Source organism: Esox lucius, chromosome 7 (assembly GCF_011004845.1).
Source record: "Esox lucius isolate fEsoLuc1 chromosome 7, fEsoLuc1.pri, whole genome shotgun sequence".
NCBI lineage: Eukaryota > Metazoa > Chordata > Actinopteri > Esociformes > Esocidae > Esox > Esox lucius.
Window position 1 is genome coordinate 3,945,171 of NC_047575.1, and position 21,154 is coordinate 3,966,324.

At 41.2% G+C, this 21,154-nt stretch overlaps 1 protein-coding gene across 1 annotated transcript in view; it reads right to left on the minus strand.

The window, feature by feature from the left end:
• Positions 1-240: 240 nt before the first annotated feature.
• spns2 (spinster homolog 2 (Drosophila)) overlaps positions 241-21,154 on the minus strand; it is an 87,062-nt gene continuing 66,148 nt past the window's right edge. Inside the window, exons 7-13 of the mRNA XM_010870389.5 lie at positions 20,823-20,975; positions 20,265-20,454; positions 17,849-17,914; positions 17,138-17,236; positions 11,704-11,867; positions 8,645-8,681; positions 241-4,297 (exon numbers count right to left, since the gene is read on the minus strand). Coding sequence (XP_010868691.3) covers positions 4,289-4,297; positions 8,645-8,681; positions 11,704-11,867; positions 17,138-17,236; positions 17,849-17,914; positions 20,265-20,454; positions 20,823-20,975 — 718 coding nt within the window. The 3' untranslated portion in view covers positions 241-4,288. The remainder of the gene's footprint in view (positions 4,298-8,644; positions 8,682-11,703; positions 11,868-17,137; positions 17,237-17,848; positions 17,915-20,264; positions 20,455-20,822; positions 20,976-21,154) is intronic.

A 21,154-nucleotide genomic window follows, 5' to 3' on the forward strand; every position in this document is an offset into this window, starting at 1 on the left:
TGTTTCAAAATGTTGAACAAAGGTACAATAGTAAAAAGGCCCCATGCTATCAAATTGGATAGATGGACTTCTGGGACTGATTAATATGTAATGATTCATATTAATATGCTGATTCTTGCTTGTTAGTAATTTCCCCTTTTCTGCATAATAATTTCTGAAAGACAAAGCTTCAAATACAAAAAAAGAAAAACTAGAAAACACAGAAACTAAACACAAATGATGACGATGTGATATCCTTTGATTAAATACGTTTATTTGATCATTTACATACATATATATATATAGGTATGTGTACATTTCATATCACCCCTTGAAGAAGTGTCACAGTTAAGTTCTAGAAGAATGACGTTGATCGCTTGAATTTATTTTGTTTTACACAGTTCCTCTGAAAAATAAAAGTTTTCTGCTCAACATCAGAAATAGGTCTCTTTATACATTATTCTTGTATGACAAGAAAGAGCACATTCTCAATACATCACTCCTGTGATTATTCAAATAGAATTACTCCATTGTAAGGACGTTTTTACTTCTAAAGGATATTTTCACTAAATTATCTAAATTTGGCATTGTGTGAACCCCCATTCATATCACAGATTCAAACAGAACCACAAACCCCTCCAATGTTGTTCTAAGAAAGAATGTCAGCAGCACTTACTGTGAGCATGAAAAGTAGGCTACGGTGATGCTTTTTTTGGGGGGGGTGGGGTGTTCTATAGTGCTCTATTAGTGTGAAGACTCTAGAACATAATGCCGGTTCCGAGTAAAAAAGTTATCACTGGACATCCCCATCTTAGTCAAATCAAAATCAATGTGCAACATATTGTGATTTGTTGTTTTGGAAAAAAGAGCAACACTTTTAATTATTCAAAGTTAGAAGTATTAAGTAATAAATGTGCAGAGCAATACTTTGTATGAAACAATTTATAGTGGAGTTTCCTGGTTGAGTTTTGGTGCATGTGCATGCGCTCTCTATGTCATCCGATTCATGATCACAGTAAACACAAGGATTCCCAGTGATGTAAGAAGGGATTGTGTTGTTTCAATGCAATACAACATGATGAACCCAAACGTGGGAGTCTTTCTTAACCCAAAGTTACAATAAATTCTATACTTAGGAGAATATTCAGAACATCAACTTCCCTTTACAGATTCGTCTTCAATCTTCATTAACAAACAAATAAATACATTGCATACAAGCCATCATTTATAATATATTAAAATCGCTGCATAATATAGCTATATTTATATATCTATTATAGTTATATATAAAAGTCATTTGTATAAAAAAGTCCCTAAAAGAAAGAAAAGAAATAGTCTTTAATAAGATGACATTGCTGTGTAAACACATTAGCTTGAACAAAATCAATCACATTCAGAAATCACCTTCAGTTTTTGTATCTGATTCCCTATATGAGCCCTTAGGGATGGTCAAACGTAGGGCACTGCATGGGGAATAGGGTACCATTTGGGGAGACTAATTCATTGGCAAAGGAGACATCATCCCATGACTGCCTCCTATATATTAGTGATGCACTGGTCAGCTGTTTGTTCACTTGCCCGCAACTACTAGTAACTCATCCTCAACCGCCCGACTATTGGCAATGAAGTGAAAATCTGAGGCCCAAACCCAACAATAACTCCTAAATAATACACAGACGGACGACGCGTGCCTGTCTGCTAATAATCGATGGGCAAAAACGGCACTTGTTGATTCTCAGAGGAAAAGGGCTCAAGCCACGCCACGCCAGTATAGTAGAAGTCCAGAACATTTGGGTAAGATTTAACCGAATATTATCTTTTAAGGGGCAGTAACTTTAATTTGAATGCAGAACCATCTGTTAAAAGGTGAAAACAATAAGACTGGTAATAGGAGTTGCTTGCGGCTTTCCCTATGCTACATTTCACTTTTAAGAGGAGCATTAAGTTGCTCGCCTGGCACAAGACTAGCCTATGCCACAACATTTGCAAAAAAAGATGAACTATTTACATTTGCATGTTATTTTCTTAGGACTTGTCGCTAAACGCTTCACAGCATAACGACAGACTGGAATAAGCTAGCTGAGGAACGCTCAACAATGTTCATGTCAAGGTGGATATATTGGACAGAAGCAGCCAAGCTTGTGTCTAAGGAATTGCGAGGGGAGGGAAAGCAACTCTAATCCTATTGTGGCAGCAGGCTCAACCTATACCCCACCTACTTTTAACAGGTTTTTGCAATGTATGTGCTGGTAGTCAAACATTACACCAAACACAGATAATTTAAAATAATATCTCCCGTCAGCCATTAACATGCCCTTCATCCATAAAATATTTCATAGATGAGTCAGACCCATATACATCTACACAATAACAATTGCAAATATCTTTCCACTGAATTCAATATATAATTTCTAAAAATCCAATCGCATCAGGTTCTGCAAGGTACTTTCATTCCAATGCACAAAAGAAAAACACATTCTTATTAAATTGTGTCTTGGTGGAACGTTTTTGTTTTCGTTATACAGTACAGAATTATTTTTAAACGTGATTATTGCCTTCATCATAAACATAATGATATATGTGTGAAAGATTGCATAAACTTTAAATAATGATGCCGTAGCTGATGCATAGAATGGCCTGCTCATATATGACAGAGGCAATAGAGCATATTCTATATCTTGTAAATCTGAAATCAGTGAAAAATTGATGCAATAAAATAGGTTAATTTCATTCCTCATGGAAGGACAAAGCAAAGTCCTTGTTGACCAAATGAAACACTCGGGGTATGAATTCATGCTTTTGGTACATTATTACATACTTGGTGTTGTCAGTGAGCTTGTAATTTGTGTAGATGGCTAGTTTTTAGGCATGGGATGGATTCCTCATTGTTAATCCTTTATCATAAATATTAGCCTGCCATTCCATTTTAACCCCAAGGTTATGTGATTCTCTTTCCAAAGGTTTCTTGTCTGTGGTTAATTAACTTCTACCAACTGAGGCTAATATCCATTCAAGGAGTGATTTTTCCCCCAACTGTCAGGAATGGGATATCTTAAAAATGAAGGGGTAAAACAATCCCTGTGTCTGCACAAAGACTGCTATTGTAACTAGTTGGGGAGAGTGAATCGTATTCACTGTTAAAAGGTAACTCTGACAATGTCTCTCCTTCTCTCTGTCTCTCAATGTGGGTGGTGTGTCCCATCTGGAAACTAAAAACCAACCAGCTGAGATCCTCCAACTGGACTGAATGCCTCGCTTTCTTCAGCAGGGTAAAAACAAGTATATGGTAACCCCTTCAAAACCGCTCCTATAGATTAATATGGAGCATTTGAACATTTTGGAAATAAAAACATTTACATCAGAATAACTATAACATATGTACTAGTCCAGTGTCCTTTATGTCAATGAGCTGGGGTTCTCTTACCTTCAGCCTAGTGAAACAATCATAGGCAATCAAGAATGACCTCCAGTTTCATTTTCAAAATCACATAGTAGAATTAAAAAAACATCACAAACAGAACGATTACAGCAGCGAGAAACAGAAAAAGGGTCCTGTATGATCACTTACTGATCATATTTTGCTGACTCAATGGAGACCATGGAATGAGGGATGAAAAGAAAGCTGTCTGCGCTGTGTCCGTGATGTACAAGTTCAAGGCTGGACGGTTGGATCCCTGGGCTTGTCCATCATTGCGGATGTAGAAAGTTGGGAACTGAAGATATTCACTCTGTATTCATTTTTTGGCCTTAGAGGGACTTCCTGATTATGAGGGTTGCTATGGTGACAGTGGTCAATGCAGAACCTCTATGAAACGGAATGTAATGATATGGCACTTGGTGCAGATTGACAGACAGACAGATTGACAGACAGATAGATTGACAGACAGACAGACAGACAGGCAGGTACAAGTTCAGCATTCAGTAGTATGGCACTGGGGGAGGGTCCAGACGAGATCTTCTCCCCTCCCATTGGCTCCTGATGGTTCCGTGGCTCACTCTTATTAGACGATCCAGGGAAAAAGGTCTGAATCTGTCAGCAGCCGAGCTGATTGGCTGGCTTCAGCACACAGAGTGACAGAGGCATCTATGGGGTTAAGCAAGACGCTTCCCTCTTTCCAGTCATAAACAGTAACAGCCTCCACGTTGTATGTTGAAAACGAACTAAAGATGAGGGCCGTGATGAAGAGGATAGAGACAAAATTTAAGGTGGATGGCTCGGTTATAAAAGATGTGGATCAGCTGGACTCATCTTTTCTCATTCAGCACAGCGTTCAGAGCCTCTGCTTCCCTCCTGAGGATGGCCCCTCCCTCAGGAGACCTGGAGAGAGATTGAGAAAGAAACAGAAAATAGAGAGAGGAGAGAAAATTGTGTGGTTAGGTTTTGGCCTCCTAACAGGATCTTCCCATGAAATTAGTGCTCTGATGCTACTCGGTTCGGCTAAGCCATCTGTCTAGTGACTTTGCCCTGGCACTGGCTGATACACCAAACCATGCTGGGAGAAGATGGAACCACACTTCCCCTACCCACAGTGTCTGGTGGGTGGCAAAGGCCTGGCCCAGCACTGATTCAACCAGCTATTATACAGACCTCTCCTTCACGCCAAAAAATTGCCACAACTGGGACCATCTTACCAGCTGTGGAGCACCTCAACATACTATGTTAAAACATGGCCAGAAATTGTGTGTTGACTCACCCAAACTGTGGTACACAGACTCCTTCAATCCTCCAACAGATGCACAGACACCTGTTTTGCTAACATATTTTTTAAGTATTTGTTACTGTACTGATTTTACACTCCCTCCCTGATGATTTAATTATGGCGGAGTGTGTGTTTGTTCCACAGTAAGATTAGAGAAGGGTAGTCGAGGGCTTGGCTGTTTACTATCCCACAGTTCATCCCTCATTGTGAAGCACGCAGACACAATGGCCATGTTGCACCCACTGAAACACCAGCCTCCCATCCACATCAGAGTAATTAGCATAAACGCAACAAGATTATGGGATTTTGGAGTGTGTGTTTGTGTGTGTATGTGTTTGTGTGTGAATGTGTTTGTCACAAAGCCCAAACGATTTGATTAGTCACAATTGCGGCTTTCTTTAGGTAATTACTACTAATGATCACCTAGCTCAATCATGCGTTGGCAATAACATTCCACCAAGTTTTGAACCTGATACTGACAGGTACAAGATGTGTTCGAAACAACCCCGGCCCTACTAAAGCGTGTGTGGAGTGTTGGAATGCTGATGGAATTCTACAGAATCACTCCAGAGCAAGCACCTCCTCCAACATAATTCCAGTCAACATTAGATGAAAGTCAGGGGCCAGGAAAACTGTGCAGCTGGGGACGCATGCTGATCATCCTGAGTGCTGCCCAAAAGATAGCAATTAAACAGATTGGAAGGGGTTGTTGATGAGGAGGCAGGCTGCAAAGGGAGATGGGCTTGGGACAAATGGACCCAAAATGCATTTACCCAGCATGGTTCAGCTAGGCTTGACTGGATGCAATACCAGGTTTGGCTAGGCTGGGCGGAATGGATAGTCTTTAGCAAAATAAAAAAATTGGTAGTCATGATATCTGTTTAACAAAATACTCCTGAAAGTTCTCTGAAGAACCCTTTGAAAGGTACTTCAATGAATGTCTTCACTTCAGGGAAAATGTTCTTCAAAGTCTTCTTTGAGGAAACATTCAAATTAATTTAATATATCTCTTCACATTTTCCCTTTTAATTATAAGGTGTTCCCTCACAGGTTCAATGAAGAACCCTAAAAGGATTCAAATATAAAAAAAATATTTTTAGTGTAACAGGGTCAAAGAATGGATCCTATTCACCCATCCACACTTTGACCCCATCATTTGCCTGAAGGAAGAGCACCTTCCCAGGCCTCAGGTCTGGACTGGTGCCCTATGTAGGGTAGACTACACTGTAGCCGGGGGGCGGGCAGTGTGGACTACTAGAACTATGGGTCTGTGTGGTCTGTGGTTAGGTACACCTCTCTCTTTACTCCCTGGACCATAAATGGAACCAGCAGAACCCTGTTGAGTGCTCAAGGCATTTGTTGAATGGACGAAAAAAGAGAGTCTGGATTCCTGGTCTACAGCTGCAAAAACAGGTCTTCTAGCAGGTCATGTAGGGGTAACGTTCTGGCTGTATTGAATAATGGAAACTTTCACCATCTGAATGAATGGTCTACCCCAAGACAACCTGGGAGGATTCTGTGGGTTAACAAGCAGTAGCTGTCTAGTGAATCCAAAGCCCTGCGCGTTTATGGCCGTCTACACTGCTTTACCCCCCACCCCCCTGGAGAGAGTTAATTGGATCCAACATTATCCTATCTCCATCGAGGAGGATTGCATCACAACAGATTAATGGCTGTTGATCCATTACAGATCCCTTCCCCCTTCCTTCTTCCCTCACTCCCTCCCTCCCTCGTCTCTCTTTACCTCTCTCTCCCCTCCATTTCTCTTTCCCGCTCACCTTCCGCCCTGCTAAACAGCCACATGAACATAACACTCTTGCCACAATTCATTCATATTTTCCCTGGATTAACACAACCCAATGTCATAACGAGACCATTTCAGCTGCCTCTGCCCCCTCGCTGCACCGTACTGGCGCTGGGATAAAAGGCCTGTCTGTACTGCAGGAGATTATGTCAGGTCATGGTTGTTGTTGGTTGTGTGTGTGACGTAGCCCCAATGGGGATCTCTGACCCCCATGGACTGTATTGATTGTGTGTGTGTGTGTATGTGTGTGTCTGGAATAAACCAGCTCCTGGAATAGCATACAAATTGCATACTCATACAGTCATGCGTCTAAAGTGCACGGTTTTGATTGGTTTACCCGCCCAAGGCCATTGTTGACCATCTATCAATGTGGAAACTCATCGATTTCTCCTAATATCATCGTCACGGTTCTCCTCTTTGGAAGGGCAATAGACAGGCCGTTAAATGCACACCGTAAATCGTGTGCCAATTGTTGTTCAGTTTATTTGCACAGCTGCCGGCAGCACTGCCTCGTGTGGGATTAATAACATCTTTTTTTAATTGAATCGATAAAACTCTACAAACCATGATCTACTCTCTTAATTTGAGTTAGTCTGAAAAGCAGGAAAATTGCTTAGCCTTTTCAGGAGAGGACAACGTTAAAGAGATGAGTAGGATTATAACCTGAGGCTAGTTACGAAGCGGTAATTGTGGACTAGAATGCTTTCACACCTCCTCTGTCTCGCGTGTCATTTTATTTGCCCACACCAAAAATTCACCCCATCCGGTGGTGGCCTTGTTGGTGCTGATATCATCCCTTAATTAAATGAAGTAAATCTACTGTAACTTCACTATTGAGTCACAACATTTAACAAACTGTTCTTTTACAGCACTGGCCTAGGAGATTGAGTTTTATACTTGTTTCGGGGAGGATGTTGATGTGATTCGGATCCAGTAATAAAAAGGCTCATCACTTGTTGTATATACTGGCCCTACAACTAAGGGAGGGTGATAAGAATTTTGAAATGTATTTTTGAAATTCTTTAATTGATAGGACAGCTAAATGCACAGATTTGAACTAATGCTGCAGCAGTACATGTGCACTGCTAGGCCACTTTATAATTATTCCAAAACAGTGAGAACTCCACCTCTTATATCACGTCTAATGGCTGATATAGTGGCCTAGGATAGTCCAGTGGTCTAAACTGCAGCATCAGTTCCAAATCTTGCTCAGCAGAAACTCTCGATCCAATACATTCCACCATCTTTAACCAATGAACCACAAAAATATATATCTTTAAAAATAAATGTCTGATATAGGCCATGAGGGATATCGAATGCATTGGAGAGAAACCAGTATGAATTAAGCCTAAATGCCATTGAGCCCAGACAATAGCATATAAGTACGGGCACAGTTAGGACCTCAATCTTCAAAATCAAGCTAAGAAAACATGAAGCATATTGTTGCCCTGCAATCAGTGGGTCATAACCATCATTTAAATCTCCCCAAGATCCCCATTGTTGGTGAGCTGGCTTGGCACCTCAGACCTTGTGTTTTCCTATTTGGGTTTGATCATTAGTGGGAGAAGCTGAAGTGTGTCTAAGTGCGATAGGGGTCGGGAGGGGTGGACGTGTGTGTGTGTCTGATAAGGGGAGGAAGGGAGGGCAGCAAGACCTTGACAAGGTGCCAGAGATACAAAGTCAAGTCGACAAAACTGCCACGCCTAAGAATGGCCCAACAACTCCTTGACGACCAGTGTAACAGAATCGGGAAGTGGATCCGAAATCGAAGCCACGCCATCATCATTACAATGTTAACGTTGTTATTGCCATTTGAAAGGAACATGGAAGCTAGGGAGAAGCACATTTTTCTTATCATTAAAGTCTTCAATATCATGTATCCCCCAGTGATTACAAATGCCATTGAATCAAAGTGCATTTTCCTACTTGAATAGGAAGAAGATTGTAGGATTAAGGCGGTTTCTTATGAGCTTAACAGCTTGCACAGAAATACGTTTTCTTTTCAGAGGAACCTTTTTTTGAAAGAATAAACCTTCATGCATCTTAAAATGGGTGTTGGAATGTTTTAAGACCTACACTGATACAAAGATGATGAACCCAATTAACATCTAACATTTCAAGTGGTAGATAATAAGAATGATACAAATGTACTTGATCATACCTTTACAGAGTTAGGCGGTCGAGTCAATGCTGCCAATCTGAAAACAGAACAGAACAGTTAGGAACAATCCACAGATTCCAGACACATTCACTTCAGTTCAACACTCAGGCACAAACGTGTGTGTGTGTGTGTGTAGATGAAACATAGAACTTGTGTTAACACCCTTGACCCACTGTCCCAACCTATACAGTACTGTCCACACTGGGAGACGGTGAACTGATAAGATATGGCAGTTCTCACAATGGAAGAGGACACAGATTAGCTGTGTATGTTCGTGTTGCACACGTGTGTACGTTGTAAGTGCGCATGTGTGTCGGGGAACCCTGTGCACTGAGCTATTATTTGTCTTTTGCCAGCCAAAAAAAGCTAACAACCTAAAAATAATAAAACTCTTCGCTGTTCAAGACTGAATGCAGACTGAACATCACTCCAGTGAATATTCTAGTCCTGCGTCTCAGCTTTTAAAAATAGCCCCAGAATATCCAGACAGGAGAAAAAAGGGGTCTGCAATTGTCAAGTCAGGAAAAGACATGTTAATCTGCGCCGTTCAAGCGTGAACACAAGGCTATGAATAGTCTACACGTTCTAGTAGATGTCGTTTTTCTGGATGCTACTGTTGTCATCTGTGCCGTGCTATTTAAAGAGCATTACATAAGAATGCTGCTGCTGATGCTTAGCAATCAGACCCTCTCAGCATGTTATTGATATATATATACTCAATATAGATACCTATATACACTCAATATAGATATATATATATATATATATATATATATACACTCAATATAGATAGATATATACACTCAATATAGATAGATATATACACTCAATAGAGATAGATATATACACTCAATAGAGATGGATATATGTACTAAATTTATAACCTGAATGATGTAGGAAGAGGCTTCTGGGATTTGTGGTAACCTGTATGAGTAGAGCTCTGATGCACGCTGGACAGTAGTCTACCCACAACGTTGCGAGCTATGTCCTGGACACAATTGGATCTAGCTCATCTGCAACAGTGTATTAATGTTTTGTTTAACAAGATCGAGGTCTGTCCAAGAAAGGAGAGAAAAACTGGAAATCATTTTTAGTGGACTTCCGAAACAAACTGAATTGGCTGTATTGATGTGTTCTTGTTTAAACTAGAATTCCTAGAAAAGCCCCTTTCCATTGTACTCTATCTTTTCCGCCCTGTTGTCAGTGTGTGGTTAGATATGGCTGTAGCGAATATGTGCCACCCACCCACATAATACTGTGGTTGAGTAGGAACCACAAAGTGCTATCTAATACTGACATTAAAACACCATGAACGTGTGACTTTTCATCATTGTTCTGCAATTTTTCCCATGCCTGGATCCGTGCCTAAAAACAGCTATGTATTTTTTTTGATATTTTTTTCCAGTTTTTTTCTGCTTATTTGGACAGAAGAGTGGGGAACATGATTGTGAGTTTTTACAGTGGGCCGGATTTGAATGACTGAACAGAAGCACAAGTGCGCTCGAGGCAATGACGTAGAACATAGGACCACCCCACGAGTTACATTCAGACATTCTGTGCATCTATGGCCAAGAGTCTGTGCTTTGTCTATGACCTTCCTGAAATTTGTCTTTTCCACTAAACTGGAAATTTTAAATTAAAATTGTGTTTAAAGGCAATGCATTATCTGCCCTAGTTTGTTAAAAGTCAAACTGTCACTGGTATGACTGGTTCTGATAATAACAGGTCCTAGAAAATCAACCTCATCCATGTTTAGAGCAAATGCCAATGTCTGTTGAGACTAAACCAATTAAACTAATAAGGGTCCTGATGATCCTGGTCTCCAACAGTCACCTCTGTAACTGAAAAGCATCGTGGGAACTATCAGTGACCTACCACACAGTTTGGAGGGAGTGGCATCAGACTGATATCCTGACTAAACTATTCCCCGTGGCATTCTCCAAAAAGGAAGGAAGTAATTTCATAGAAGCGCTGCAAAAACATCAACTGAATATAACTTTCTTACCAAAAAGAAAATTGAAAAAGAAAAAGGGCAGGAAAAAGGAAGAACAGCACTATAAAATAATGGATGACCGTGTTTATCTTGACTTTATATGGGCATTAGATACCACAATGCTTTGCTTTCGTGGTATTTGTGCGTGCTTTCTGTGTTTGGATTTATAAAGAGGGAGTAGGAATGTTCGGCTGAGTGTTAAATGCAATATGGGTGGTAGCTCATAAAAGAGAATGTAAGCAGACTTTAATAATGTGACGGCTTGTTGGAACAGCGTGGGTCAGCTCTGCCTTGGATGACCGGAGCACTTTGCTCTTTTAGCTGACTAAGTGGAGCGGAGGCCGCTATAGCGACTTTGATTGGCCCAAGGGACCCTTAAGGGGAGACCTCAGAAGAACTCTCATGCTTTGCTATTTGAATTTGTATTTCTCTGCATCAGGCCCAGCACGGCCCCATGCTCATGGTAGCATCCCCCCACTACACCTCTGACCCATGGACTGACATCCTCCTCATACTCCTATTTTGTTATCAATTGTAAAGCCTGGAATCTGTTCTCTCTCTCTCTGATTACGTTTACGCTGTAGTCATTTAGCAGAAGCTCTTATCCAAAATGACTGACAGACCGGCATTTATGATGAAGTACCTTGCTCAAGGACACAGCAGTATACTTTATCAGCTCTGGGATTTGAACCAGCAATCTGTTAGTTATTGGTCCAACTCTGTATCCACAAGGCTTTCTATTAACCTCTCTGTTTCAATAATATTCTACTCTCTGTTTACTGCTACGAAAGGACAGTTTTTTATATGTTAGAATGAGGTCAAGTATAATGTAAATTCTGTTATTGTGTTATTATCAAATGCTGTAATGATCAAATAATAAGGATGTGGATCTCACTGAGAAGCAGACAAGATCAGTTCTGTTTGAATTCAGTGTCAACTTACTAACTCACGATGACTGTAACTTATTTTGTCTCTTTTTTTTGTCTGGACAAGAGTTCCTACTAAATGACAAAAATGTAGATGTAAAATGTCGACACAAACAAAGTGGGGTAGAAACAAGACTCACTGTTTTTCTGCCTTGTCCCTGTCATCAAGGAAGAAGAGAGCGGTCGCCAGGAAGAACATGCCGCCCAGGACGATGACAAAGGGGCAGAGCATCAGTGCGTAACCTAGACTAAGGAACTGCCATAGCACTGATGTAGCATAGCTCTCCTGGAGGGCGTCTGATATCTGTACACAAATGCAGAAAATAAACATTTCAGCGTTAGACATTATTGTAAACTATTCTAGATAATACTGTGTCCTTTCTACTCACCAATGATTATTACTAATATAACTACTCTGGCCAGTTACTGGAAAAGCATCCTCAATAGAGATCTTTATACTTTTTAGAAAGCTAATCTGTGCCCAATGAATCTTTGTATAAACATACACTATATATGTATTTAGTATTATTGCATCACTTTGCTGACACAAATTCCCACTAAAATGTCCAATAAAGGTGATCCTGATCCCCAGTGTTCATACTGTAGCATGTGATTCATTCAGCAAGAGATTAATTTAGCAAATGCCTATTTTAACTCTTAAGCAAAGTTATCACAGCAGTAAATAGCTAATCTCTAGAGAGCAAGCTCAGATTCCACAGAAAGCACTAAACTTTGTATAGATTCTGAATGCTGCAGTACTGTGTTACATGAGTTCTTCTTGAATGCTGCGTGGTAGTGCTAATCCAAACACACAGTATCATCCTCCATCCATTAGCAAATCAATAATGTAAAGTGACTCACTTAATGGATTAATATTTCACAACCTGAAAGGCATGTTATAAAATGCATATAGACAGACACATGCACATGCACACATTCAACTATCCTTGCTTGGACCCGTAATTTCATTACAGCTAAAACCTAATCCTAAAACGATCCTTAACCATATCCCCAAAAACATAGCATAATTCCTCCCCTAAGCATGAATGTCCGCATGAGAAAATACAAAAAATTCCAAGCAGCACATTGACTTGTTTCATACAAGGTTAGTAAAGTAGTGTTGCCCAGAGCTTAGCATACGCCCTAGCCTGTCATGCAATGTGCTAGAGGAAACACCAGCAAGGGGACATACTAAAGGGCTGACACACATAGACACACGGCCAAACTGGCAGGTTGTGTTCCTAAAAAGACAGAACAAGTAACACTCCAGCCTTTATAGCCCAGGTAACCCATTTGCCTTTCCTAATTTCCTCTGAGGAGATCAATAGTTGGATTGAATTGAGCTGAACTGAGAGAGATATATATGTAGGCTAGATAGACAATCTTAAAAAAGATATGATTATTGCAGCTGACAGTGCTGATGTATTCCCTGTGATGATGACTGACAGCAACTTCCGGCTGCAGATCTCTTTTCACTTTCGCTCCTCTCACATTCTTGCTTGTTGAAACCCACAAACTCACTCTCTATTTGTATTTCTCCATCTCTCTTCGTGGGTTTAGGGGGACATGGGTCACCCTGAGTGAAGAGCATTGGTTATCTGTTGGCATCTGCATTGTCAGACACTCCCTGGGGATGGTGGGGTGCGGTGCTAAGAGTGTGTCCGTGTGGGGTAATAAAGAGGGAGAGAGTGTCTGGGATTGTGAAGAGATTGTGTGTGTTTGTGAGAGAGCGTATGACTGATGAATGCATAAATGTGTGGCCGTTAAAAAACAACAGCTGAATCCTCGCCAGCCACTCAGGTGTGTTCAGAATCCGACGACCGCACGGCCTCAGCGGCTGTTTCCCCCTACAACCTTGCTGATGTCAAAAACGTCCCAGCTAAAAATACGAGATGCATGTTTGATTATCCATTACAAGGCATTTCTCGCTAGATTGCAGGGAGATTGCGGGCACTAAGTCACCACCCACATCGTCTCTGCCCATTCGCAGACACACACAAAAATGTGTTGTTTCATTTCTTTTCTAAACCTCAGCCTTACATGACCACAGAGGGAAGCATTTACACACTCACGTACGTCTTTTGCAATAACGTGTGAAGACGCCCCAAGCCACTGTTTCCACTTGTCAGCCGCTCTGGCCTACATGCTGGTGCAAGGGGGGACTGGGCTTACACGGGTTATTCACTCAGAAGGGCCGGTACCGCAGAAGACAGCGGGGAACCCAGGTTTGTTTTGACACAACCTCTATTAATCTACACTGAACCGGGGCCGCTTCAGATCGCGGTCCTCTGAGCTCATGTCTCAAATGCCAGTGTGATATTTGGGGCTTGGGCAGCACAAACACTTGTTAAAAGCTACGTCTGTAACCGAGTGGGTGCCTCAAAGCTTCTCTGTTCTGCGGTTGCCAAGCGAGGCTGTGGGGTGAAATGAAAGGATATGGATTGGGGGAGGCTTTTTTTTTTGTTATGTTGAGGGGTGGGCGTTGAAGTGAGTGTGGTTGTGGGGTTGGGCCCAATGCGTCACACTGAGGCCTGTCACACCGGCTTGCTAAACCCCCAGGTTACCGATTGGGTCAGCGCATAGTGAAGCATTCAGGGCATTCTGGGTCTGGGGGTCACGAATAGTAGGGAAAGAAATGATCCACCCGCTGGGATACTGGGTGCATCATTCCTTACCCACCGCGGTCAAAACTGAATGAATCTAGTTAAAAGGACATCGTAATTATGTAGGTCATGTACTCTTATGATTTCGACCCTCCACAACCAGAAGAGGACTGGCCTGGAGCCCCGCTCCTCTCACGATTCCATCCTAAGTTCTGATCTTTCCCTAGTCACTTCCTTCAACAAGTTTTATGACATTAAGGCTGGGTGTCTGTACAAGCACTTGGTGTCAACTGCTGATGTCTAAAGAGCTTTATAAAATAAATATAATCAATTGATTGACTGTACTGAACTGCATCATCTTTCCACTGTCACATGCCATATATAATTAACTGACAGCTCCCTAAATAGTTTTTTTTGGAGCTGCTTTGGAGATTCTGAAAGCAATTATTGTTATTACCAACAGGTAAATGCCTCAAACTTCTCTTGTCAGTTGGAAATGGAATGGAACAAGTATACTGTAGATCTCATTCTCTCAATCAACTGTGAGCGCATTGTGAGACCTGCGTTAAACACACAGTTACTCAGGTCGGACAAACGCGCTGAGTCATGATGCTTAAGATTGTGGCAGTGTTGAGACAATGTCCATACGAGACTTTAACAGAAATTCCTGTCTATTATGTAACTTAGGCTAGATTGTTAGTCAAGAGGAAAATAAAAGGTCTTATTTCCTACTTTTCTTAGTAGTTTGATGTTTCATATCTATTTCTAGTTCCACAGAACCATTTGTCAGTATTCTGCCAATCCCCAGTGAATCCATGATCTTGATTCTCTTATCAAAGACCAACTTTACTGTCTAGAGCGCTTTTGGCTACAACTGTAGTCTGAGGTCCCGAGAGAGTGCAGTAAAGAAATTGTTTTACATCTAATGCTCCAGACTCAACCAAACAAGTTGTATGTGTTTTCTCTTAACCAGTAGTTAACACCTAATCATTGATTAAAATATTAACAACCATTTTGGGTTCAAAAGAATTCTATAGGAATATTAAGAACTCAGTCATACTCACTTGAAACCACCTCACTTTAACCAGTACAGCGAGTTTACAGTTAAGCACAGTTTAGGCTAATACTAATGTACAGTGTATTGAAAATTTAAAATAGATAACTCAATCTTCCACAGTAGCCACTAGGCCCTCTCTCAACATCCAATTTACTCAAGTTAAACCACATCGCCCTTTGGTCCACACAGTGAGTTTCTGTAACAAGCAGCCCCAGTTCTAGACTTACCATATCAACCAAAGAGCAGAGTGCCACTCAGAGCAAAGACCAGAGGTAACCCAAGTGGGTACACTTACAAACAAACAACCAGGGTTGGGGAGTAAACAGTATAATCTTATTTATTTTGTAATGTAACTGTGATCTGTTACTTTAAAAATAATCTGTTACTTCAAAAATAATGTAATCGGATTACAGATACTTTTGAAATAATATATGATTACTTCTTGGGTTACGTTTAGATTTAAAAAGAATAGCCTTAGTACACTAAATAGTTGTGACTCTTTGCATGTTTTTTTTTGTTATACATTTTTCATTGGAAACAAAAATAACAGTGCACAGACAAAAGAGCATATAGTGACTCATTGCATGCTTGATTATTTTCATTATATTGTCTTAAAAACATTGTTGTTGAGACCATGTTGGCTATTCACGCCCAAAAGTTGTAGTTGTTGCGCCTCAGTCATGCTTGTTCTGTATGCACACCAAGATGGCCGCGCATAACCAGATAAAAGAGATTATTGACCGAAGCACTTGTTTAATTATCTCGGGCTTTGGCTGGTAAAACCTGAGTTCTATGTCTACATTAACATTAGCCTACCAACATAAAATGTGGTTTAGTAATCGACTACCGATGGATATTTCGCGAAACAGTAATAGGCTATACCTGGTATTTTACTTTTCAATTTCAGGTAGGACTTGTTTAGGGGAGTAGGCTACTATTTGTCTACAAATGGTTGTAACATGGCGATGCCTTCAAGATTTTAGGGAATTCATCATGATATTTGAGGAGTAAAGGTGTGTTGACAAGCAATCGGCCCAGGGATAACCAGTCATGATTTCCATTTGATGCCGACATGTTAACTGTGAACAGGTAGGCCATATGTTTTTTCTGGATTTCCCGAAAAGTGAGATCATTGGTTAATATCGGACGATGATGACACGGACTATAAGTTAAGAATGCAGGTGTTAATTCCAGTTTATTTATGAATATGGCATTTAGAAAAATGAATCGCTGTTGGTCCTAATAATTGCAGGTTCTGTTTTCGTTTGTGAACGTGCAAGCGTATCCCAGGGATTTCTGCAAGCCTTTTACAATGTTGGTGGTTCGGGGTCAAAACGTCAGATGACTCAAAATGTACTCTTGAAAAGCTAAGGATATCTTGGTCTTTATGTACAAAGATGTGAATAGCTTTTTCACAAAATACCATTTATTTAGCCTTTCTAAATCGTGTCCAATCGATTGAGTTTGCCACAGTTCTAGAGAAATCTCAAGGACAATAAAAGGACTCAGGATTCATCTGAGCTCAATTTGGAGTGTCGCAACAAAGGGACTGAAAACGTATTTATGATTTTTCATTTTCATATAAACAGGCACACATTTCTTTTTCGCTTTGTCATTTTGGGGTATTGCTTGTAGATAGAGGCAATCCATATGTATGCCCAGGTATGGAAACTCTAAAGTTGATTGATTCGGCTATAGGCATTGTTCGGTTGGCTATAATCCTATTTATTTTGTAATGTCTCTTAATATGAGAAGTAATCAGTAATCCAAAAGTTACTTTACTGAACACAGTTTTAGACAGATAACTTGTAACTGTAACAAATTACATTTAAAAGTAACCAACCCAACCCTGCAAAAAAGCATGCATCCACAGATGTGCATCCACACACCCTAGAGACAGTGGAATAGTCTTACCAGGCCTATGAGGTACGGACTTCCAGCATCCCCCAGGAGATGAGACGTAAAGCCTTGGAAGGCAACCGCTGTGGCCCTCCGAGTCGGGATGACAACATACTGCAGACAAATGATTATATTAGATTCATTAGAACTGGCTGCTTGAGGAGAAATGTATTTGGCTTCACATTCTTCATCATCATCATGAGTACAAAATATGTGATGGTACATATTAAATAACAAGACAGTCCGGAATCACAGTACACAACGAAAAGCAATGACAGGGATTATCTCTTGCCTTTCCCAATATGGAAATATATGTTTTTAAAACGTTTTGATTCTGCCTTATGTTTTGAAACATAGGAAGTTTTAGTAATATTCAGTGAGACTGACCTGGAAAAATACCGGTACTTTTTATATATACCTCATCTATTGCTAATTTTGAAAAAAATAAACATCTGCACACCCACCCATTCCAAAACCCATCCATCCATTATAAAACAACTCCATTCAGGTGAACGCCAATGATGCAAGTTTAGCTTGGTCAAAGGCATAATTACGACTATGCACACTGCCAGTTCTATGCCAGCTCAGTGTCCTTGATAAAGTCAACCATTTTACAACTCAAAATAGGCAACTCAAATTACATCCGAAGAGATGACTGCCCTTTGTTACAGTTTCCAGTGGTAGCTAGGCTACAGAGGATAAATATATGTTCCTGTCAGTACATACCATTAAAATGTCTGCTGTGATGGCCCAGTTCAGAAAGAGCAGCGTTTCTCCAATGAAGATACAGACCTAAATGAAAAGGGGGAAAAATATTTATTGCCAATTTTAATGACTGAGTTTCTTCCTCACTTTGCCACAGGCTGTGAGAGTGAAAGAAATAGCAGTCAAAACGTTTCTCTTGTCTTGCTGTTGTTGCTAAGCTAGCCTGCTAAAGTCTGTGGAGAAACAGAGGAGGAAAAATGCTTCAGTTGCTGTCTGTCTGGAAACATGTTATTACCCTGTGGTCTCAGTACAAGGATGGACAGCTTCCCTGCATGTGAAATGGCACCCTATTCCCTATCTAGTGCCCTACTTTTAAACATAACAGTGCATTACTAAAGGGAACTGGGTGACATTTATAATGCACCCTAGATGTTTAACCTCTAAACAGGGAAGAGAAAGTTTTCCCGTCTCAAATGGCAATATATTCTCGGTCTAGTGCGCAACCTTTGACCAAGGTATTACAGGCCTAAAGGTACTGCCCTACATAGAGAATATGGTACCAATTTGAATGCACCCAATCTCTTTAGATGTCTGTCAGAGAGTTTGTTGTAAATGTCTCCAGTGGGCCAAATGTTCACAGTCTTCTGGCCTCACAACAAAAGATTAACTCAACAAGGTTCCCACCAAATGAACGAGCATCGAGTCCATACTCCTGGCCCCTTTGTAACGGCAAATTAACACCCAGATATTAAATAACATGGAAGAAGCTGACATTTAGAGGAATGTGTATATAGTCTCTCGACATCTCTACCCAAAACAAGACGCAAGCAGCTGGCAAGGCTGTGTGGCAACACATATGCTTTCTAGTAATGGATCCAGGGCGATTTGGTTGCGATGGAATCCAACGTATCCCGGTTGGCAGTGGAGACCTGTCTGGTCGACGGATTGGATGATAGTGAGAGAGATCTGCTGCATGTCCGCACGCACACACACACCCACATAAACAGTCTCCTACACACACCCACAGCCGCACACACCAGTGGGGTTTAGATTGACAGAGTGAGGCTGGAAGTGGTGCAGACTGCAAACTGCCTTCCAGACACTGTGACTGACACATGGCCCCCTGGGAAACAGACCCCTCCATAACTGACTCTCCGCAGCACAGTTGGACAGTCTGCCTGAGAGACAACAGCAGCTGTCTCTCAAGCCTCCACATTAGACAGGGAGACAAGATGGCCGCCACCGAGTCACTATCTTCAGCTACACATCTGTCAGTGCTCGGCAGTGTAACTAGAGTTGTCACAGTAACAATTTGTTACTGCCTGCATGAAATGAGAAGATATCTGTTATGCACATTTACCAGGGATACATCCTCTATGAATAGTGCTCTGACCTCACTACTGTTTGTCTGTCTGGCTACGCTGCTGTCAAGGTGTCCTCGTATCTCCCTGAAATAGTCTCTCTCTATGGAAATGATAGCGCCTCATCTAACATTTAAGGCGGACCTGCTTCTGAACCTGGAAAAGTTGACTCCTGTAGGGCTTGTCGACTTCATGTGAACCCCAGTGGGATAAATGTACAGGTGGTGTGTAGCCATGCAGAGACTGGTCCACAGGACTGTGAATAATGAACAGTCAAGCTGGCGTGGCGGTCCTCAGAAAGTAGCCATCACTTAGCCTGGTCCTCTATCTGATTGCGCTGTCATACTAACTTCTATTGACAACTAAGACCACAAAGGGGTACAGATGTCTGACCAGGTTAACCATCTTTGGTGTCACTCCAAAATCTTTTTGATGAATGTTTAAGCTTTTCTGATGAAAAGAATGAGGGAATAACAGAGAAAGTTTTGGATGAAATAGCAGTGGTCCAAATTTGAAGGCACACAGCGGCAGTACTCAGACCGCTGGACTCACCTAGGCTGGAAGACCACTGTTTTATCTTGAATATAAAATGAGAGTGTCAGAGAGACCCAGACGCAGCCATGCTGCCGTCGGAATGTGCAGGGTGTTTGCTCGTTTAATTGCCATGTAAAGCAGGAAAGGGTGTAGCTGTTAACAATCGCTGCCTCGGGTAGGAACAATGCACTGTGGCATTTTATTTGTGACTCACAGAGAACAAATTTGACGTATTTATCAGAAACAAAAGAGTAGGAACTGACTTTCAACAACCTGAGCAATAATAATGACTGATATCTCCATAAATATGTTTGTTCGGGAAACACCTTTTTCCAGTATATACCCTGTATATACCCTGTAACCCTATTGATCTTAGAAAGTCGGGCTGCATATTCATCGAGCAACATAGTAGAGGTGCCCTGATCTGTGGTCAGTTTAACACCTAGGGGAAAAGTGATATTAAATCAGCACTGCTAGTTTAGGATGCCCTGTAACTTTGCACAATACAGTACATTCAAGACGTCTCAAACTCCATCACTTACATAAGCCCCTACGATGCTCTTCTTAGCCACTACGAAGATGAGGCAGATGAAGATGGCCGAGCCCAGCATGCTGACAGCACACACCAGGGGGTCGGCCCGCTCCGTCCTCTGACGGCACAGGCGCGTGGTGGCTGCTCCAATCACCACACCCAGCAGCCCTGTCACACATGTGATCGCCCCGAAGATCAAACTGCACCCGATGTAGGGAAAGGTAGAACAAGTGGAAGTGGTTATTATAGATGTACAAATGCAACATCTTAATTTGAACGTCCTGCTGTTGCTCGAGTTTTCCGTCTTAGGAAAAGACGCTAACTGGTAGTGAAGTGCAAGAAATGTTTTTGAAAATATCCACTCTAACATTTCAGACTTGATTCTTTCAAGAAACATATCAACCCCTACAAAAAAGTCTTCATTTGTTAAAAGCCTCATAATAATTTCCATTTACTATTTTGCAGACATGAGAAACTTGGTCCAATTAGCATACAACACCTGTGACATGGATTGGTAAAACATTTCAGATTTATGGCGTTAGTCAAACAGTAGTGATTGAATTCTGACCTGTCCTTGCTGCTGCAAACATCTTTTGTGCAGGCCTCTGCTGTCTTCTGGACCACTTGAGCCCTAAACAGGTACTGAGGGATCCACATGCCAAACCCACCCGTGGCAAATGAGACTGCAGCAGATGCCAAGCTGGAAAACACATAGCTCCGGCTAGCAGGGAAACACAGACAAACCCACACACAACACTATATTAGATATGAATCTCTATATCTGCAGTAGCAATCTCTGTCACATGATACAGGACAAAAAGTATAAAAACATCTGTGTCTGATCTAGCGCTTATACAATCTCTGACGCTTATAAAACTCCCAGTTATCTGTGTGTGTGTG